At 38.2% G+C, this 23,242-nt stretch overlaps 1 protein-coding gene across 2 annotated transcripts in view; it reads right to left on the minus strand.

Moving 5' to 3' along the window:
* Nucleotides 1–5,113: 5,113 nt before the first annotated feature.
* The window catches only part of EFEMP1 (EGF containing fibulin extracellular matrix protein 1), a 49,511-nt gene continuing 31,382 nt past the window's right edge, over nucleotides 5,114–23,242 (minus strand). For both annotated transcript variants that reach the window (XM_040612266.1, XM_040612267.1), the window contains exons 5-11: nucleotides 18,052–18,174; nucleotides 14,288–14,407; nucleotides 11,818–11,937; nucleotides 10,266–10,385; nucleotides 8,691–8,814; nucleotides 8,373–8,568; nucleotides 5,114–6,376 (exon numbers count right to left, since the gene is read on the minus strand). In XM_040612266.1, the coding sequence (XP_040468200.1) occupies nucleotides 6,218–6,376; nucleotides 8,373–8,568; nucleotides 8,691–8,814; nucleotides 10,266–10,385; nucleotides 11,818–11,937; nucleotides 14,288–14,407; nucleotides 18,052–18,174 (962 nt within the window). In that variant the 3' untranslated portion in view covers nucleotides 5,114–6,217. The remainder of the gene's footprint in view (nucleotides 6,377–8,372; nucleotides 8,569–8,690; nucleotides 8,815–10,265; nucleotides 10,386–11,817; nucleotides 11,938–14,287; nucleotides 14,408–18,051; nucleotides 18,175–23,242) is intronic.

Raw genomic sequence — 23,242 nt, forward strand, 5'->3', positions numbered from 1 at the left:
AATGGGTCTTGGGAGGCTTTTCTGTAAGCTTGTACAGTTATTTTTCAGACTGATCTCAGCTTTAACATTCTCAGCATCCTGCCATAAGAAGAGGCTGGGAGGGGATAGGACCAAAACTGCATGCTGTGTTCAAGATGTAGTGGATTTACACAGCCATGTAAATGTTCTGCTTCTTTCCCTGCTCCATCCCCAATGGTTTCTGATGCTGGATTAGCTTTCTGGAGCTGTGGTTTCCTTTGAATGGTCTGTCATAACCTTGACAATAACCTCCTGAGAGGTAGTGGTCGGTTCAGAGGCCTTTGCTGTTCAGATAAAGCTGGGATAACTTTACCATTGTGTGTGTCACTTTGTTTATCTCCTTTAGATTTATTTGGCATTTTTTGCTTAATATTCAGAACACTGTAAAGACCCTATTTTCCAGAGGATGCTGATCTCTACCTGAACAACTGGATATTGTTTAGCAAAATTTGCTGTTCCCCCTCTTCTATCCACTCTTAATTCGAGGCAGGTCCTTTCATACGCTGCCTGGAAGAGAAGCTCTGGCACAGTGATATTGCCAAATTCTTCCTCCAGGAAGATAATAGAAAGTTTCACTTCAATTTTCTGCTGTGGCATTATCTTTTTTGCTCCTTCCTTTAAAGTGTGGGTCATTCCTTGGCCCCATCAGCCTCCTGGGAGATTGCTTCTGCTGTGATTGGAAGAGGCTTGATTTGCTAGTCCAGGCATTTGCAAGTTGCTCTTTTGGCCTGCCTTGTTTATTTTTACGTGTGACCTTCCAGATCTCAGGAACATTTATATTTTACTCGTTCTCATACAACCTCAGCTTCTCAGAGGATGACTTATTGATTTTAATAATGCCTTTTACCCTGCTGTTTTGGTATGCTGGCTTTCCCTCTGCAGCCCTTGCTCTGAGCTTCCAAAATCTGTTTGTTTTCCTAGTTTCCATGCCGCCTGCAAGAATTTCACTCTTTTGACTTCCCACTTGGGTGTTTGTTGTATATATTCTGTATAGGAAACATTCCTATATATTGCACATAGATACTTCAGAAACACTCAAAGTGCAAGAAGAAAATGTGACCCTCAAGAGGAGGTGGTCATAGATTCAGATGTTTCTAGAGTGGCATTGGCAGGATTTAGACCTTGAGGTGTTTGTGTAAACTTTCACGATTGTGGTTTCAGAGTTTAACAGCATAAATATGTTACTTTTGTCAACCCAGCTGGCAGGCTGCTAAATTTGAAAGCCTTTCTTGTGTGCTTGTTCGGGTGTATGGGTGGGAATGGTGCATGCCTTTACACAGGGAGTTCTTGTAAAGCAGAACTGCAGAGGCTTTAGGGGGTATCTTTGGGGAGGGAGGAGGGGAAAAAAAAATGTTTCATTAAAGTTATGCAGTGAAGTGCACCAGAGTGTGTTTCCAGGGCAGGAGCTGCTGAAGTGCTTAGCTGAGAGCTGTACGTTTTGATTTGAAAGGTCTGATCAGAAGCATGTTAGCAGTGATGTTTCCCCTGTTTGAATATATATGTACTGTGTGGTTATGCAGAAATTACAATAATATTATATTAAAATTAAAAGATACTTCTTATCCAGACATATTTCTGGGAGGGAGCAGAGATGCAGAGTGCTGATGTCCCTTCTGGGACTGTTGGGATTCTGGATCAGAAAGTGAAATGGTTTCTCTCTTAAGTGAGAGCAGAAACAGTGTGTGACTGTGTTGACTAACAAAACCTGGAGCTCACCGAAGTCTGGTGTTCTGATCTGCAGGAAGCATTGCTGTGTGTCTTGGCCATGCAGCCCCTAATCCAGTATCAAGGTGTCTTCTGAGATACCAGAGAATAAATCAGGGGAAGGATTTAATACTGCTTTGTCATATTGTTGCTACACTATGTTTGCAGCTTTTTCGGCTGAGAGAATATACACAATAAATGGGAAGCTTTAAAAAGAGTTAACTCTGAGATCACTTAAGAAATTTACTTGTTCAATGTACATAATATATATCAATATACAATTGGACGGGTTTTTTCCCATGCAAAAATGATAAAAGCTGTTGTACTGTCCTTCAAATTTGCTTTGGCAACTATAAGCCAATTCCATTTTATTAAACAGCTCTCTTTCCTCCTAATATATACAGAAATGTTTGCAGTATAAACATCTTAACTAGACATCTGCTTTTCCCCAGATATAAAACACAGTTAACTTTTTGCCCTGTTTCTGTTCACTGGGGCTGATAACTTTTTCTGCTGGCCAGATGAAATAAAATTGGTTTTTGTACCAGATGCAGCACAGTTCAGTTTTGCATTACGCAGGTGTTCCCCCAGCTGGGAAGTGTGGAATTGTGCCATTTTGCTGAGATGATGGTGAGGTTTAGAAATGTGAGGGCGTTAAAAATAATTCTCTGTGTTAACAGTGGGCTTTGTCCCTGGTGGGCTCCATATGCTGAACAGCTGACTGGGGCAGCAGCTGTTCTATATTTTAATAGGAGAGTTATAAAGTTAGAAACATGGATGATCATTCAAAACATAAGCAACTCTTTGCAGTCATGGAAACTGGATTCAACAATAAACTTGCATTTGTGAACCTTCCAAACAAAATAATCCCACTGCACTGTGTTCAGGTGGTCTTGGGGAAGTGAATGAACTTGCATTTCTATTTCCTTAAGTTCTGTTTACTCAAAGTCCTATTTTTTTTTTACTTTTTTCTCCCTGTTTTCTATTTCTGAGAAGATATTAAACTTTGCATGTGATCCTGATTTTAGATTATTCTCCAGCAGTGACAGGGATTTATATGTGAATCTTTCCTGGAGTGCGTTATTGATAATGGTTGTGCCGGTAGAATATAGCAAAGGCTGAGCAAACACTTTGCGCTCATATAATTTCTTGGGATTTCAGTGTCCTTTTTAACCCAAGAAGCTGTTCAAACTCTTGTTGTGTGTTTGCTGCAGCTCAGTCTCCTTTACAAGGAACACATGAAGTTATGCTTTTTTGGAGAATCGGATGAACCTGTGGGTTTTCCTGCTAACAACACAGAGGTTTTCTGGCACAGTGCAGTGTACAAAAGCTCTCCTTGTTTGGGCTCTGAACTATCTTCTCATTTTGATTATGGGCTTCTTTCAGACACTCACTCCATCACGTACCGCACCCCTATCCAAAACAATACCAACCACCCCCTTCCAATTTTTGCACAGCCCTGCTGTAGTCCCTGGATTGCTCTGCTTGCCTGCTTGTGTTTTGTTTTGGAGGGGCTGCTGTTATTTCAGCTCCTTGCTTCCATAAAAGTGCTGTGATTAATGTCATGCACTGGAGAGTGGTGCCCACACCCAGCGACTACATGTAGGTCTCAACCAACACATAGCAATACAATGGCAAGCGGCTCCTGAGCCCTGTGATAACCTCTGATGTGGCTAGCTTGGGCCATAAATGCTCTTATACAGCCCTGAACACTGCAAACAGATGGGGAGCAGGATGGTTGACAGGACAGTTTGGGGGGGTGGGGGGAAGGGTTAAGCACAATCTATGAGAACAATGAGAATATGGAGTAATGAGTGGGCTCAGTATGGATTGGGCATGTGCATAAGCTCCAACTCTCTCTGCTGTTTGTGCCATTTCATAAGTACATAAATGTTGTGGTTTATAGATATATAAAAAAATAATTTTGGGTCATTGTCAGATAAGCAGAGATTTAAAAGCGCTGGTGATAAAACTGGCAGAGAATGAACATAGAGTAATTCCTCAGGGCAGAATCTAGCAGCTTGGGGATGTCAGGGATGATTTGTGGCTGCTTAATTCACTACAGGGACCAGCCTGGTGCCCTGAAAGTTCCAGGATTGAAGGAGGTAAAGCTACTTCAGCCTCCTCTGGGCACCTACCAAGAGAAAACTGCCCATCTTAAACCTAGAAACAACAACAAAATTGATTGTTTCTTGGAATGGGCAATGCTGAATTACACAATTTGGCAAGTTAAAAGTCAGTGTAAAAGAACAGTGTTAACGCTGAGGGCAGAGAGGGGGATGCTTGAGGGCCAGGGCAGCTTGTTTGTGAGGACAGACTATGTAGAGAGAAAATGTTAGTTGACAAACTGAGTATGGAAATGAACATGTGCTGTTTGCCACAAGAATTGTGAGGAGGAGGGGGAGGTGGTCAGAGGCGTTTTGCTCAGTACATGTGTGGGCTGAGGAGCTGCCTTTCAAACCAAGTGGATTTGTAGTAATGATGAATGGGGAGGAATCCCTTTGGGGAGAGGAAGGAGCTTCCTACAAGCCAAACTGATACAAAGAGTTTTCACCATAGAATACACCAATTAAATCCCTCTACGAAGCAGATGGGGTTGTATTGGTGAGCTGCTCTCTACAGAGAGGGATGAAGGCTACCTGGGGTCTCACCCCACAGCTCTGGGGCCTCAGGCAAAGAAAATGCAACGCAGCGCCAGTACTATTTTCTGGTCTATGCTACAACCATGTGCTTTGACCCTTTTGGCAGATGAAGTATTTGTTTAAAGCCACAAATGACTGCCTGAAGGAATGATCATTGGATAATAGGGTCTTGCTCTGCAATTTGTCTGAGTGTGGGGGATGTGTCACCCTAAACCAGAGCAGTTGTGGCCTGTTCTAAGTTTTATATTCTGGAGTGAGTTTTTGCTTTCTTGCTGTGCAGGACTTCTGGATGCCAAGTCCTCCAGCAATGCTTATTGCCTCTTTGGGCACATCCTCTGAAAGCAATCACTGAGGGTGACTGTAAATACGAATCAGTGGGTCTGCATCACAAGAGGGTTTTTTTGTGTAATCTATGCACTATTCACAAATATGCAAATATTTTCTACAGAAAATGAATTTTAAGTAGAAAAGAGGCTCCTTCCTGTAAACGAGCAACTAACTAGCATTATATGTATGTTGGTTTTTCTTATTTTAATGACAGTAAACCTGCAACTCAGTAGCTAGTATGTTTGTCCCTCTACAAAGGAATTGTAGTTTTAGTCTTCCATGAACTAATACCGTATGGACAGATATCTGGTTCATTCTGACTGCAGAACTTGACGGGGCTTTGCTGACTCCCACAGTAGCTGACAATTCAGCCCTCTAATGCGGCCTCACTAATAAACTACCTTAAAAAAGACTAAATACAATATGGTAAGTGATCTTTATTAAAAAATTTGTACATCAAAAGATTAACTACTATGTTTTAATCAAGAAAGATTTTACATATTACAAAAGATGTTATTAGTTCTTGAATTAGAAATAAATTTTATGAACACTGTACATGATAAATCTGAGTTGTAAGAGCAGGAATAGGACCGAGTGCCTGAAAATGATATAACTTAATAAGCAAATGCACTCAATTATTAGTATACAACATAATATTTCTGGAAAAATAGCATGTTAACTTCTGTCTGAAAATGCTGTATTCCTTTAACCAGTAACTACCAACAGTGCTCTGTCTGGAAACGCTGTATCCCTCTAACCAGTAACTACCAACAGTGTTTTCAGGAGAAAGCATGGACACATGTGCCCTGCGTGCTGATTTTCCATTTGGAGTTTCTTTCCCTGTCGGAGAAATTTTCTTCCTATGGTCTATTTTTCTTGGAGAGAGCAGAATGTTATTCTGTGGTATGGTTAACGCAATCTGCATATAAAAACCCAATGCAAAACGTTTATTACAATGTAACTTTGCCTCCAACCCAGATTACAAAAACCAACTGTGATAGCACATAAATGTCTACAGAAATAGATTTTTATTGACCATTATCTTTTGTTACAAAATAGTTAAAAAGAAATATATTTTAGCTTATCAGATAACCATTACTTTGTGTATCACTCGTACTACATATTTTTTTTTCTTTTTGAGATTGTCAGTGTAGCTGCATTAACATTTGAAATAAAAAGAACACCTCATAATTGAATGACCTTATTTGGCTAGGAAGGATGTGTGAAGTTTTACAGGATAGTATGAACGTACAGTTTTCACACAAAAGTGTAGTATGTATCTAGTCCAAGAAAGGTAATAAAAAAGATTTAAATCTTTATACAGAAAGTGACAATGCCCATGTTATACTATGGAACACATCTACTAATTTTGAATTACAGGTGTAATGTGTGGATTAAAGATATCAACTTACTAAACAAATCTTAAAAAAAAAAAGAGCAGAATCTATAAATAAAATAGTAAGTGCTTTCTTTAAGATAATATTCTTTGGCTGCTTTAAGTGCCAGTGAAGGGTTATTGAAAACCACTAAAATGCATAAGGTCCCACTATTATTGTTAATCTTAACACCGAGCTTGTACGATAATTCAAACTGTTGACTGTTAGCATCTCCAGGTCCACAATGTGTTCTCTTGGTCCTGATAGTGATTTCACCAGTACAAGCATTGCACTTACGGCGCTTGTTTGCTGGAAGAACAACAGGAAAAAAAAAGTTTAATTCTGTCAAATCTAAAACGATTTCCTAGTTCCTAGCATGAAGAGAGTGCCTGTGTCTTACTACACAGTAAAAATGCTCTGTCTCAGCACAGAGATATATAATGCAAGTATTCTTTTAACATTTTTAAATGGCCATGACTAATCTCACACCTGGCTTTGCTGCAGGGAACACTTTACCTGACTAGGGCTCAGAGGAATAAACTGCACGGCAAAATCTGTTTCTGGTTATGCTGCCTCTTCTAAAGGACATGAAAAGTGGTAATCTATCCCAGGATGGTCTTTGTTTTTATCCCCATCTATCAGCTTTTAAAATATATGGAGAATAAGTAAAACAAGAGAGATCTAATATCTTTAACAGTGATGTAGCTTGTTCAGTGGAGGGAAACTCTATCTCATGGTTTGTAGTCCAGAGGAAGTCGTGCTCCCCTTATAAACACTGGGAATTTTTGCAACTGGTGTGCCTATTGCCATCCCCATCTTGTACTGCTCTGAAGCTCTTTTCTCAGTCTGGGATCATGCTGCTGGGGAACATTGACAGGCCTTGTCTGTGGCATGCTGCTAGTCCATTAAACAGTTTTGTAATTTACTGATGATAATAAAAGGGTAAACTCCATCTCTCCCTTTACCTACTACAAATATTTTCTCACCATGTCAAATAAGGGCATACAGATGAATCCAATCCATCTGCTGTATCTGAAACTCAGCTCAGAGTTTTACTAAAACAATGGGAATAACTTTAAGTAAGCCTTTGTTTACCACAGTCCCTTAGCAGGAATAAACACACGCTTCCTTATTTAAGGCTTGCGATTTCTTGTTGGGTGGCAACAGAAGATTGGAATTGTTAGTCTAAAGAAAGCCAGTCTGAAGGAAGGCTAGGTTGGGGTTTAACCCAAACTAGAGCTGGAGTGATCTTTTTTTTTTAAGCAAATAACTGCTTGTATTTTTGGGGTAGGTATGGGGTTTTGATCTGTATTAAATCCAGAGAAAAGCTCTGGATTATAAATTATACCAGAACAAGTGAGATACACAGATGAGTAGTTCCTTGTTCCCATCTTGGGGAAATGTGATTTACATAGGCAATGCCGTATCTTGGTACACTTTGTGGATGTACTATCAAAACTTCTGAATGTTCAGATTTCAAGAAAAATAAACAAAAGTGAAATCCTTCCAATTAATGTAGTTCTGATTGAAGCTTTTTGTGCTGATTGTTTTACTGAGTGCCAAGCCACATATGAAGCAAACAGGATTTCCCAGGAATTTGTAAATATTACAAGTGTCCAAGAAAATCAGATTTCTTCCAAAAAAATCTTAAAAAGCAGATGTTACAGACACTTTCACTCATGTGTATCTACTTGAATGCGTTATACCAACAGGAAATACTGCTATTGTAAGTAATTTAAACTTTTGTGGTTTTCTGGATTAGTTGCAGCAACATGGGGAAACAGAGGTTTAAGTATGTCTCAACACAAAACCTTTGTAAGTTGGCCTGAACTTAGCACTCTAGAAATCAGTGCCCCATCTCAAGCTACTATTGATTTCTTTACTTTTTTATAAAAATGAGAAATGTGATTAAAGTAATTGTAAAACTTTCTTTTAATCCTCCCCTAAATACAGGTATGTGGTGTGTTAGTACAGAGTGAAAAGCACAGAGATATCTCATTTGAATCCAACATGGGTGTCCCAGGATTGCTAAATGTTCGTGATCACTACTAGTGTTGTATTAATTTGAAAGAAATATTTGGTTCTCAGTTCAGAGGTTTCAGGTACAAAAGTAAAAGGCTTTTCAATATTAGGAAACTAAGCACATTTAATAAGGAAGCATCAAAAAGCTGATAAACCTTGGGATGCTGTGATAATCTTACAGGGGATGTTTGATGGGTTCGTCAAAATGGCAAGATTCTATAACACTTAGTAGTACTGGTGGTTTTTATAGCCCGCTCAGGGTCCAACTCCCACTGATACTTACTCTCAGGTAAAATTCTCCATTTTCGTTTCCAGACTTGATCCGGAATGTGTTAATAGTATTAGGGTAAATAGTGGTTGCCTGAATCTGGAAGATATCGGAGGGTACTGTTCTGTCAGAACGGATGCTCATGTATTTGTACACAACAGAGTAAGGCAGCTCTCGGCAAATGGCATTTGATACAGGGCAGACACAGCGGCTGAAAAACAAAAAAGGATGAAACTGTGATAGCTGCAAACAAATGGTACTTGCTTTCTGCTGTATTTGGTCATATTGCCTGTTGAGGAGGATCCTGAAAAATGAAAGACATCTTTCTCTTACTTCTCAGATGTAAGGACGTAGGGCTCTTGACAAGGATTTCTTGGGTAACAACGAAATCCTCCATGGTAATTCCAGCAAATTTCATCCTCTCTGCATTCATTCGTAGTCTCGCATTCATTTATATCTAGGAGGAAGGAAAAGGGGCTGTGTCAAAGCAGATGGAAATGGGTTTGCTGAAAACCCACAATGTCTTCAAAATAACAACAAAAGGTACCGGCTTGTCATCTTTACCCTGCTTTTCTAGGGCCTGGCTATAAAGGATTTCTCTATGCAGACATGTTTATTGAGTGTTAATTAAGCCTGAAGATTTTTTAGTTGACTGAAGATGCACGTTAAACAAATGTAATGAAACTGTAGAAATACTTTGTCAAACAATGATGTTATAGCAGCAGATATCTTGTAGACAGAGAAAGGTTTGAAGGAAGAATTGTGATTTCCTGCCTTCTGCTGGTTCTCATCTTTAGTTAGATGATGAAACTCTAGCAATTAAAGTGCTTAGTTAATGGCTACATTTTAACTAAAATAGCCTTGAAAGGAATAATGAAAACTTAAATTATTGTGTAAAGCAGAGCTGCTTCTTTTGCTTGGGAAAATAACCCTGAATAGAGGTGGGGACTGTCAGACTTGCACTACATTAATGCTCTATTATCCTGAGTGTCAGAACCCCACTAGTGTCTACATATATGGTATCCTGAAATTAACAGTGTCATAGAAAGGGTTTACTTAAATGTAATCTCTCGGAAGGCACAAACAGATTTTTAGATGGTCAAACTACCCAGTCCACAATATTAAGTATCAACTGCGGTTCTTAAGAAGGGAAAGAAATTATTCTGGATTTTTATAAAAAGCTATTAATAAAAAATGAGTTATTTCCTCATCCCTTCCGTCAATAATTAGCACACCTATTTATGTCTAAAAATAATGACTGTTAAATTGGGTTCTGGATCACAGAAGCAATGATTCTTGCACTTCATATGTTGTTCTGCAATATTCTCTAATAAGATGCAGAGATATTTAACACCAGTGAGGAAAACCTACAAACTTTAAAATTTTGTCATTCAGTGGCACCTGACCAGAACATTTCTTTTTCTAAACAGAAATTATCTAAGCTGCACAAGTCTTGCTTTTTTCCCCTCTCCTGTTATCAGAAGAGCTGTATCTTTAATTTCTACTGTGGCTGGATTTAGGAAAAAATGAAACATGATATAAAGCTGTGTTTAGTGTCTGAAAAAACAAACAAAAAACAAACCACAAAAAAGGCCTGATTTTTTTCAGAGATATTTATCTCTGAAACTTAGACTTGCTACCTAGACATCTAAGACAAGTTTTATCTAAGGGTTTCAACAACTGAAATTTTCCTAGTAATCTCAAGGACTTAAGAGTTTGAGCTGAAGGAATCAAATAAGAATTAATATAAGATAGACAATTAATCATCAAATGCTTTATCAACCTATCTTTTGCTAACATAATGATAATTCTGTCCTGACAAATATTTAGATAGCAAGTGTTCTTAGTCTTGCCTGAAATGGTGTGATTAATAATACAGTATTGAGACTGCTAAGATGAGACACTTACCTTGACATGTTCTGCCTCCTACTACCTGGTATCCCTCAGGACAGACACATGAGAATTTTCCTGGTTCATTGACACACTGATACTGACATATATAACTTGAGGTTCTGCACTCATCAGTGTCTGCAGAGAGCAAGAGATATTAAAGTTCTTGGGTTTTTTTTAACATCTACCTTGTTACAGAACTAAATATAATAGCTAAATGCTGGTTCTAACAGGAAAAAAAGAATGAATTCTGTCTAAAAAGAGTAAGTTATCAAAAACCTGAAATATACCGCTTAATGCCTCAAAGTTGTAAACAGAAGGGCTAGTTCTACCTGTGTTTTATTGATAACCTTCCAAATGAGAATCCTGGAACTGAAGAAGCAGAAGCTAAACTAGACTTCAGAACATATTTGGGAAAATAATTCTTGAAAGAATTTATACTTCTAGTATTCCAAAATGTGAGTACTTTAACAACAGACACAGATGTGAGGTTAGTTCATAAGGCAACAATATTGCCTTTGTACTTGTGCCCTATGCTAATGGAGTAGCTCTTTGGGAAAGAGAGGAAGGCCGCTTTCTTATCTTCAAATAATATTCAGTGTATACCATTCTCCTTTGCTTTTTTTATCCTTGTGTAACCCTCTGTCCCTTGCTAAAGAAGTGTAGGGTGAAACAGATTTTAACAGTATATGTCTTTAACAGGAAATTAAATTAAACCCATCAAAACTAGGGAATGGAAAAAAGCATAACTCCCTCCTACTACCTCTGAGGTTTGAGCCCAGTTCTTGATTTTGTCAGGGATGTCCTTGGAGGCTGCATACTTGCTGCTCCCTGTTCTGTTCACTTGCAAGTAGAAATAGCTTAAGAAACTTGGAAAGGGAGCATCTGTAATAGGTCTGCTGGCTTGTTTAGGAGGGCAGTGGTAAACCAAAACGACCTCTTTGGCTCGAAAAGACTGGTAGAAAGGATATGGGCTTTAAGGGTGAGATCATCATGTATCCAAAAGGAGATTAGAGGACCCCTGTGGAGGCTCTGGCAGAGGAAATAGTGTTGATTGTATAATCATCAGGAGACATGCTGTTTGTATACACAGGCTTGAAAACACCTCAAAAGCACAATTGTCACTTCCTTAAAATAAAAAATTTGAGGTTTTATTTTCAGAGGAACCTAACAACACACAAAATTACACTTGTTTTTGGTTTGCATTCCTTTCAGATTCATTTAATGGTCATCAGCACTAGACCACACACAATTCAAGTGAGTTTGTGAAACAAGTATTCAGAAGCCTTATTCTTCCCAGCTGTGATCTGAAATGTAATGTCTGTCCTGTTTTGCACTTACTATTAGAGATACCCATATCTGAGTGTACCTGAATGCAGCCACTAAGGTGTGCATAGCAACCACATTTGCAAAAATCAAACAATAAATTTCTTAAGGGTTTTGGCTACAAACTGCACCCACAGGGTGGCTCCACTTGAATTATATCCCTTAGCTCAAAGAAAGACTTCTGAGAAAATAATTTAAAAAAAATAATAAAATGCTCTTCCAAGACAAAAGAAAAATTGCTTACCTTCACAGTTAATTCTGTCACTGCTTAACTCAAATCCTGGATTACACTGACAGATGAAAGAACCCAGTATATTGTAACACTGTTGTGCACATGGGTTATTGGCATCACATTCATTTATGTCTGAAAGGAAAAATTACAGATCTTTATCTTGTGTAGCTGATAATTAGGCTGATTAAGGGGATTAGTCCTCAGTCTGGGTCTATTGCTTAGCAGAAGCTCAGTTGACTGTATCAATACAGATCTGCAGTCACTGGAACAATGTCAGATCTATGCTTTACATTCCATGTAGAAAAAGAGTGTTTTTCCAGGAATGAGAGTTATTCTAATGTGTGATGAATTCTTCCAAAAATGTTTAGTGTGGCTATTAAACTCCACATTCCAGTGTCTCTTTTTCAGGTATGAAATGCCAAGTCTCTATAAATAATTGATATAAGGAATATATACTGATAAGGCCTCTCAGCATGCCATGGTTAAGATTTGAGCTATTTATTACTCTAAAATTTGTTCTTTTAAATTCCATTACAATTATAGCATAAGCCTTTGAGGCCAGTAGAGTTTTGCAATGCTGTAAGGCCTAGACCATATTGGGGGAAGGTATGTTTCTGTGCTAGACTTTTTCCATGATGTGTCCATCCTAAGAACATATGTGAGAACACTATGGTATGAGAAAAGCAATTTTTAATAGGAAGTTTATATAACTGTAATCATCTCTGGAATCTGTAACACTTGGTTTTCATAGGCTGTTGACTAACTGCTGCTCCTCTGTAATTTCCTCTGCAGATTTCAGTGTATTTTCCCTTGTATTACTTCCCTGCATGATTTTAATTCATATTTGTGTTTATGAGATATAACCATTAGTAGAGAGCTGTGTCTGGAAAAAGATAGAGTTCATGGCTTTTGCAAATGCTGATATGTCAGCAACAGTCAGTCATTTATAGATACACCTAAAAACTGGCAAAGACTACTAAGATCAGGCACTCACAAAAACTAAACCAATGAGAAGGATATTAATTCTCTATATGATGAACCTCCTAGTCTTGAAAATGAGTGGTAATAGAGGAAAACCGATTACAGAGTAGTTTTATTTTTTTCTTCCTCTCTTTAGTTAATTTCTGGCAACAGTGCAAAGAATGTACATCATGACAATGCTACCAGAAGAAAAAAATAAGCTAGGCAAAGCCACAATTCTGTTTGTTTTTCTTCCAAGAAATATTGACCCACTTTCAATATATGCAAAAGCTGTAACACAAGTGCAATTGGTGCAGCTGTCAAGTACCTCTTCTGCCAGATGACTGTTGCAGATGTGAAAGTCTGTCTTGATGCAGCAACCATTCACGTACAAATTTTCTTCTTAAGATTTACTTCACCTTTCCTTGTATGAGTATGCTTTACTAGGCTGGGAGGCCAGCAGGTTAGAGAAGGGGTGTTTTGGTGAAGCACCGAACACATGTGCAGCTGTCATGGATTTGTGAGTGTAACTGAAAGAATACACCTTGCATTTGAGCCATGGAAAGGGTCAAATAAGTAACAACTTGTCACATGATTACATTGTATCCACGTGCAACTCTTTTTATACTATCATTTGGTGAAAAACAAAATTCCTCTCGCTTCCGTGCTATGCAGTGTGCCAGGGCACTTGGTAATACATGGCAACATTTGGAAGTAATGGTAGAAGTTGGAAAACCCAGACCGGTTTTTTATATAAAAATATGCATATAGTATAGATTTTATATATATAAAAATTATAGCCATAAAGGAATTCTGACCATCTCCATCACCAACCCGTTGATTTTTTTTTTTAAATGGCCATTCTCTCTGTACTTCAGCAGACAGTTACTTTTTATTATTAGTCTAATTCTTCTAGAACAGAATTAGTTTCAATCTTAACAGAAGTCTTAGTTTATTGCAAGGCTTCCCTTAGTGTTTGCCTTCTAAAGGGCCACTGTCCTTAGTGACACACATTTTCATTTTTAACATTATTTTCCAGATATTCTAATGTGACATACATGCTTGCTTTCCCCACCACGTTTATCACGTGCTGAGGATAATCACTTAACTGCAGAGGTACAGTATTGCTTCTCCTGGTTTCCAGTCCCACCCTTTGTTAGATGAACTGGCGATAATATCATGAAAGCCAATGACAATGCAAAAGCAATCCAGAAGTGAAAGAATAATTAAATCTAAGATTAAATAATTAATATAAACTTCCAGGGTTCCAGTTGCCAAACTAGATGCTCCTCAGAAACCTGCTATGCAAACAAAATAAGAGGCTTTCGATAAGGCTCCAATTTTCTTTCTAATCCTTCTGTACTACTTGGATCACTTGCAGTAGTGCCTGTCAATACAGCAACTGATATGTCTTACTCTTTGGTATTTTTTTAAGGGATGAAGATACTTAAATTTTAACTGTGGCAAGTCATCTGTCAGTATTTGTGAACTCATGTGTAAGTACATGCAGAGAAGTTCTTACCTACACAGGTGTGGTTGTTGGATGCTAACTGGAAACCAGCATTACACTGGCAATAATAGGAACCAGGAGTGTTCACGCATCGATGGTGGCAATATGGAGGCAGGGTGCATTCATCAATATCTGAGTAATCAAAAAAGAGAAATTAATTCAAATGGAGTTATGGTAGTTCACTGTTGATGTCTTGTATCTGAAGAAACTGTAGAGTTTATTGCTCTTCCTGAAAAGATGGGAAAAAAGCTTATGTGAGCTAGGTACTGCTTCCATGGATATTAACAGGAACGGTACTTTACTTTTTCTTTCAGTAACTTTTGTAAATATCAGTTTTATGCTGATTGTCTTCCAGCCACTGAGATCAATATGCATTCTAACTCTATTTTTATATTCAGCTCCACAATACTGCTTAGTCTTGTTTATTTTAAATAGGTAAAACTCCAGAGCTTTTTGTTCTGCTTTTCAACCAAAATTTCTCATGATCAGACATAATGCTGACCAATACAGTGAATGTGGCTTGTAGGTCTCGTTTTTCCAAAAACTTGCATCCAGCACTCCTAGCATGTGCTAAATCTTTTCAGCTCCATTAGGAAAAGAGACCAAATTTTCTGTGCAAGTACAGGGGAATGGCGAGGATAGAAGATTAATGGGCCTGAAAAGGAAACAGGTTACGCTTCCACAGGGGTTCCCCAGAAACAGGCTTGCCTCCCCGGGGGGCTGCTGTTGCTCCGTTGCCCCTCCGTGCCTCTCCTGCATACCTTTCCATACAGCAGCACTAGCCCCTTGTGCCTGACCGAGGAAGGTGAGCAGACTGGCTGCAGTTGGTGCTATCTCAGGCAGTATTAACTGTCCACAGGCTCTCCTTGCAGATTAGCTCTAGTTTTGAGGTGGAGCAGGCTGCTTTTCCAAGTTTCAGCATTCCTAATGTGCATTGGAGCTGCGTTTGCACCTGCAAACCATACAACATGTGCAACAGCCCATTCTTGTACCTGTCTGCATGTTAAAAGGCTTCCTTGCATTCTCGAGGAGATACTGCCTCTGTTTTTGTCTGAAAAACTCATTACTTTTTTATTATGCCATAATGCTGAGGGTGCATGTATGTGCAGCAGCCATCTTTGGTTGTGACCTGCTTGAGCTTGGTGAAGAAATCCGTGCCATGTTCTGTACATGTACACAATGTGAATTTCAAAGGCTCAATGCTCAGACAAATAAGGCCAGTTTTCACTGGAACAAAGAAAGGCACTTCCCATATCCATGCCAGATCTTGAGTTTCCTACCTCCAGCTGTTTCCACCATAGATGTGTTTAAAAAGAGGCCAAGACTTCTTTTATAATGAGGAAAGTGTTTGTTTTAATATTGAGTGAAAAAATAATCTTGAGAAGTTAACCCTTTCTTTGTCAAATTTTCAGTCACTGTTTGGGGCTAAACTTAGCAGTGGAGTGTTTTGGATGGTTCTGAATGAAAAGGCTTATGCTGGAAAATTCCTGACTATCTGTACAGTAGCAATTGTTGCTGTAACTCTCTTGCTGCAGAGAAAATTTGGAAGTAGAAATAGACTAAATTAGGAGGCACAGTAAATCTCGTCTATCCTTGACTTTTACAGGACTAAGCTCTTACAAATTGCTGTTTAAAGATCTGATTATACAATACAGACACATGAGCAATGCTTTGCTGCTTAGGCACTGCATTTATGCACATAAATGCTTCCAGGATCTGACTTTAATTCAGTGGGAGTTTTCCTTGCAGGATTAGGCACATCAGCTCCATGCACATCTACAGGCGAAGCATTATCTAATCAATTCAGCTAAATCTTCTGTTTGAAGTAATGCTGGAAAGTAATTCATTCTATCTGCAGTCTCATGTTTCAGGAAAGACTATTTTGCAATATGTGAAGAAGCAAATTTTACAATAAAAATGTCTCAAAAAAGACAGAAAGTATTAGTGAATTTAGATTAAAATAAAATCAGTTAGAAATGAATCCTTTTCTCCCTCTACCTTGAAGCCAAAGTAGTCTGGAAAAATTTCTTTCAAATTTGAGAAACATTTCCTCCCATATGGAGAACCTCTATCAAGATCTGGCCCCAAGAACATTTTCTGGCAAAGTTGTTATAAAAAATCCCCAAAGACAGGCTTTATTCTGAAATGCTGACAGTACTAAGTGTAGGGATGGACTTATAATTTAGGTCAGTGTGTAATATGTAACACAGGTGTTATTCTTGGTTTTGACCTAAATAGGAGAAGGGAAATTTCACTTTCCAGACACCTTCATGTATAGATTTAGATGCATAAATGTATTCACATGTAGGTAAAAGGATGTATCATTCTGCTGCTTTTCTTTTCAGTGCTGTAATGTGTCCCGCAAAACTTTCAGTTAGTGCCATGGGTCTTGACATTAAATGTGCTATTGCACAGCATTAGAAAAATCTAGATAAACCCCACATTTAAATAGGAAAAAAATAAATAATCAATGACCTATCAAAACTATTCCTCTACTTACATTCCAAACTACTCATCCTATTCTTGCACAAAGAACTGAGAGGAATCAGATATATCTGTGTTTACACCGATTTGACAGGCCAGTTCAAGGCCTGATCCACATCTCTTTAGGAAAGAGATAAGAATTTTTGGGTTGATTTCTACAGCCTTTGGCTCAGAACCCTAAAGAAAGAGCCGTGCCCAGAAATGTAAGTCAGTCTAGATGTGTACTGAAACTTCCCCCATTTCCTTCCTGCAGCTCTTGTTAGGCAGTGACTGCTTATGCAAGGCTTTTTGTAAGAGCTTAAAATTAAAAATTCTTAAACACTTGCAAATGCAGGATCTCTAATGCAAAGAAAAAGAGGAAAACCTGAAGTTCTGTTGTTCCTATTCTGCTGAACAGAAAAAAACCCAAAGCAACTGGAACGTGTTTCTCCTAGGCTACAGAAAACCAGTCTTGTGTCTTATAAGAGGCAGTCTTGAATGTTGCTTCATGATGTATATATTTGATTCTCTTATTTCATAGTTGGTTTTATTATCTCTGATAAACCTAAAGCTTAAGGATGAAGTGCCTATAAAAGCAATTCGTCGATTGAAATAATGATTAAAGAGGTGTTAAGTAGAGGCTGAAGGAGGACTGAAGGAACAGAATAATGGCACCTTTGCATAATATCAACAAATAAGAATGGAATAGGAAAGATGCAGTGTTCACCCTGCACTTGGATTTAATTTAATGCTATACTTATATAGGTCCCAAGGGTGCTAATAGTTTATTTTGGCACAAATAATAAAGTGTAGTGGCTTATAAGTTGCAAATATCATATACCTGCATTCAGAATTTCAATCTCTTTCATTTATACTTGTAAAACTGAGTACTGAAACAGACTGTGCAAGGGGACTTTGCAGAGCAGGGATTAGGTCTGTGTGAAGGTGGTGCTTTGTCCTGCATATCTGTCAAGTCTCGCTGAGGTCAGTGCAAAGACATGCTTTAGTTTGCTGCTGCAGTAGACTTAGGACGATATCTGGGACACTAGGCAATACCCCAATGCAAACAATAAACACAATGGTAACTATTAGGAAAATAAATCTTGTGAAGTTGAACTCAGTGTTGATTATACTTCAGATAGTCTCTAGTTCTATGTTTTAGTGATTAATTACTGTGATAAAGTGATTATTCCATTGTATTTCAAAGTTATATAGCTATTTTACAGTACACATACCTATACACTTTACAGTTGCAAACTTTATTTTGATTACAGATAATGAAAGAAAATAACTTAATCTAGAGCAACACTTACCAACGCATTGGTCCCCTCGTTTCTGATAGCCTGGAGGACACTGGCAGCTGAAGGACCCTCTTAAATTGACACATACTTGATCAGCTCTACAATTATGGGTTCCAGTTGCACATTCATCTATATCTTTATCGAAAAAAGCAAATATTAGTCATAAAGTTTACTTAAAATATTTAGCCTGTTGAAATGCTTTACGCATCTTCAAGCTACCTATAAGTGAAGGCAGCAAAGTTCAAATATACTCCAAAGTTGTCATCTTGATGCTTATTCCATTTGCAAGCAATGAAATGTTAACAGACTTCTAATAGCTTTTAATTCTGACACTGCATTTGTAAATATTTTCAGATATGGTTATTTTAAACTATCAAATACTTCTATTTGTCAAATGCCGTTACTATTTTTTACTTCTAACTACAGAAGTTTCTGTAAACTTCTTGCAACTTTGTCATGTTTTAATAATTTTACTTTTTTGTTTTATTTCCCATGCTGATTGGCTGTTGCATGCTGAATTACTCTGGAAAATTCCAGCAAGTGTAGTTCAGTCCTTTCTCAAGAATGAGATGAGTTAGAAATATGTTATTTTGCTGATATTAAAAAGGCTCTGATCTCTTTTGCTTGATTCCCGTACTCCATACTTTGGGCAGGGGCTTGGAACTTGGTATGTGGTGGCCTTCTCATCAGGAAGATATCTGCCTCTTGTCATTCCCCTGAAAACTCTACTAATTCAGTCAATCTGTTAAAGTCTTTAGAAACAGTTTATGTATGTTTATATTTGAACAGTACAGCTAAAAATGCAAATACTAGACTGATACTTTTCAGTGTAATTCAGGCAGCTTTTAGTTCACACTAAATGCAGGTTTATACAAGTATAAACCCAACATTTTGATTTTGCCTGTTCATTATAACTGCTGGAGGTACTTAATTATAATTAAACTGCATGTGCTGACAAACAGGTTGCTTAAAATGGAATTACAGTTTGCTTTCTCATCTGAACATCCAAAACGCTGGAAAGCTTTTTATTGTAACCTGACACAGTAAGTGAAAGAACTTTTTAATTTTGGCATTGTACACAATTTGGAGACTCTAGGCTGAATAAACAAATTCCTTAAAACTTATGATCTCTAGTTTACAAATCTCAGCTGACCTCTCTATTTGTATAGGCACTGGGGACGTTAGAACATCACCAGTGGCAGATTCTGGGTGGTGCTTTGGAAAAAATGATGGATACTTTCTCATAGCAAATGAAAACAATTTTGACCACAAGATTCAATAAAAAATAAGCCATCAACAGTTCGAATTAATTCTCAGTATTGGCCCTTTCCACAAATGTCCAAAAATTTTACATATATCTTCTCCTTATCTGACAGGAGACATAAAGTCCTTTTATGTTAGCCTGGTCTTTGCATTTCTGTGTAATATCGGTCCTAAAGCTGCTGTGTTGATGCAGGACTTGCTGACTGCATTGTTCTGTACTGACAGCTGAAAAGCACATTCTCAGGTGTAAAGACTTTCAGAGACTATAGCTGGCTGCCTCATACCAGCCTGACACATCATTAAATGTTTAAGCCAAAGCATGGTGGAGTTCAATGCAAGTCTTTGCAGGGACTTTGCTGGGCTTTGCATGTACTCCTAGTTTCTACAAAAGCTGAAAATAAAATGGCTATAATATGCATGCAGTTCAAATCCTTTTTGTCACAGAGTGTGCTGGAACAAAGCACGCTTGATCTTTAGGAACTTCATATGTGAGTAAACTTAACTAAGCCATCTTAAAAGGTAACTCAAAATGTATTAAGTCCTTGTGTTTATCCATGGCTTGATTTCCACTTATTATTGTATAGAAATTAAGCTAAGCTACTCCAGCTAAAATGAACCAAACTAGATTGACTTATGTGCTCGGGGTCTTTGATTTTTTCCCAATGGTAAGTTCAGTTTGAAAGAAAAACAGTTATTCAAACATAGTGTTTGACTGCTAGCTGCCTCCTTGTTTGGAAACCTGTGGAGGATTTGATGTTGTGGCCAGGAAGATGTGTGTTAATGAGAACAACTTTTTCTTGAGACTTTTTGAAGGAATCCTTTAGAGCTCTCCTGATCAAGTTAAGATCCTGAATTAGGTTGAGTATTAGCTGTGACTGTATGTCCTGTCTCTTTAGCATGCCATGAAAAGGCATACAGCTATGTGGCATACTGTTGGTGGACTTCAGCAGAGTTTTATCAGTGGTGTTAACTCTGCATTTTCATGGTAGTTTATTGCTATTTGGATTGTCTTTTGGGTGGCTTTTGTTGAAATGAGTCCCTAGGCAAACTATGGAAACAGATACATGGAATGAAGTATTGCTGAGAACTCCAATTCTCTTCCATCCCCCCACCCCCCGCCCCCCCTGCCCTGTGAACTTTACCAAACTGCCTAAGGTGGGGAAGTGATGGACAGGACAGCAGCCTCTAGCCTTCACTGGGGAAGGGCAGTAGGTTGCCATGCTTGGAGCAGTTCTGCTCACATCTGTGCAAAGAAATCAGTAATGTTAGAGGAAGGCTGATGGCCTAAAGATCATGTTTAATGCTTCAAGGAAAGTATCGTGGGAGAACAACAGGCAGCTAGAAAGGTTTCAGTGCTGGAATGTTCAGTTCTGAAATCTCTAGTACTGTAATAATTAGATATGCCTACTGTTGTGACTGATGCAAGGGTGAGTAAGTGAGTGGAAGACTTCAGCGCTGAAAGCAGTGCCAAATGTGAATTGAATTGGTGTGACACCAGAAGCAGCCCAGCCATTGTGGAGTACTGAAAGAAGCACTGGTGGATTTTGCCATATGATGTTGCTGCACAGATCTCTGCATCTATGCCTTTGAGTGAGGGCCAAAGAGAACTCTCCTGCTTCTTGGCACTCACTGTGACCCGAATCGTCCTCCGTTAGTGAAAGTCTTTCTTTCTAACTGTCCTGAGAGTTATTGGAGCACTGAAGAATTGGAATTCATAGGAAGTAAGCAACATCAGCATTGCAGGTCTCCTTGGGATAATCAGCTCCTTTTTTTTTTTTTTTTTCTGAGGTGGCAGTAGTTATCTATCATACATGTGTGCCCACACACACACTTCTCTCCCCATATGAAATAGCATTACACTGGTGGTGCCAATATTCATCTGGGATTCCCACTTGTGTTTGTGGTTCTTGAATGGGTAGACTGTCTAACTGCAATTGTTTAGGATCTGACTGAATGCTGATCAGAAGCTCCCAGATTGTTTTTCCAGTTATGTCCCCTCTGTATGGGAGTTGGTAACTCCCAGGTCTTTGTTCCATTACTCTAGTAACTTTTTCCAGTTTAAATCAGGCTCTTCCAATCCATTAGATTCCTTTCTTGTTCATTGCAACTTGCACAGTGCCCTCTGATTCTGTGACAGTGAGCTGGAAGATTCATCAATTCCTGCTTTTAAGTGCCATAATGTGGGGATGAGATAGTGGTTAAACAAAGCACGTTTTCCCTTAAATTCTACCATTCCATTCCATTTGATCTTCTGTGACAAAATCACTGAATTTAAGTGCAAACAGTAAATGAGGGTATTTGGGATCCATACTTTTGGTTTCTGCTTATCATAGACACCCATGACCAGACTGATGTGGTATCTGTGAAGACCTAGCAAGCTGGGGCAAGGGTGTGACAGAACATCACAGAGCTCACCAGCCTTAATCCTAAGAGCAAGATAAATTTTTCTGACCTTTCCTCTCTAGCATGAATACTTAATAATGTGTTACGTGCATGTGTATTTATAATAATTAAAAAAAATTAAAACAAGACACTCCACTGCACACACTTATATCTCTGGGGAGAGGGTGAGAGAACAAACATGTGACAGATGTTTGTCATGTTGCTTAATGCACTACTGGAAAGCACTCAAGATACCACAGTGATGAGTGCAGTATAAGAAACAGATCTAGAAAGAAAATAATGGGGTTTTACAAGCTCATTCTTGAGCATCTTTCCTCTGTATCCTCTTTTCCAAACTTGGTGTCATCATGATAAAGTTTGTTTCTGTAAGTGTTTCAGCAACTGATGCCATAGGCTGAAGCTTCTATCTTAAGCGTGTATCTTGTAAGCTATACCTGAAAATACCCTCAACTTATTCCTCATCAACTTTGTTTAAATTTCAGTTCTAGTGTTACACATACATTTGTTCATCTAGGTAGGCAATGTAAATTACCTTGGTAACCAGTAATGAAAATTATCTTCTTTTTTAACATTCCCCTTTTTTTCTAATAATTTCTAACTGATATTTTCCTAATATCGGTTAATATTTTAAAAGGTTGTGCTGTTGACTATGGATAAACAAGAGCTGTAAGTTTGTATTAAATCATTAAACAACCTGACTGGTATTTGATTATTGATGCATGCAACCTGTGAGATACTGATTAATTCTTAAACTTGTTGTATCTCTGATCCAAGATATTGCTCAGATTTTTATTCCCAGACAGTTATTCTCTGGACAGTTACAGCCTATGTAGTTGGAAAATTTCCTCTGAAACAGCCTGGGTGTCTCTAACAATCCTTTTGCAGATTGATCTTAATTGAAAATGGAGCTGGCTTACCTTCAGTGTCTTGATCACTGTAATAATTGAACTCAGATAATTATGTAGTCTTTCCATAAGTCACTCAAAAGCAGACTTCTTATGGAATTTATTTGTACTTCAAATTATAAAAATTTAACAAAATTTGTCAAATGTGTTTGGATTGAGTTCTTTAATTTCCATATGTCATGGGTGTTACGTCCAGAATACTACACTGTAAGAATGTGACAGTTTCAAAGTCAAGTACTTGAGGAATTGCAAAACACAGAATTCAGGTTCTCTGAACAGTGTGAATTTAGATCCATTAAGTATCATCATGCAGTCTTTCATTATGTAAATCTCAGTCTGTTTTTTTTCCACAGGTTTGTGCTCAGTCAAAGCTTACCATTCCCAAAATGGGTTAGGTGGTATGGACTTCTATAAATTGTCATGATTACTGTTTTATTAAAAACCTTAAATTTGATTTAAAGAGTCAGAGTCAATAGAGAAGTGGGGGGAAGAACATTGAATTAAGGACACTGGTGTCTCAATTAAATTACATGTAAGCCACACTGCTCTTTCAGAAAGGTTTATGAAGTGCTCAACTCTACTATGGTAAATATGGCCATCAGAGCCCAATGACTCATTCTAATACAACCAGG

The sequence above is a fragment of the Falco naumanni genome, chromosome 12, assembly GCF_017639655.2.
Source record: "Falco naumanni isolate bFalNau1 chromosome 12, bFalNau1.pat, whole genome shotgun sequence".
Taxonomy (NCBI): Eukaryota; Metazoa; Chordata; class Aves; order Falconiformes; family Falconidae; genus Falco; species Falco naumanni.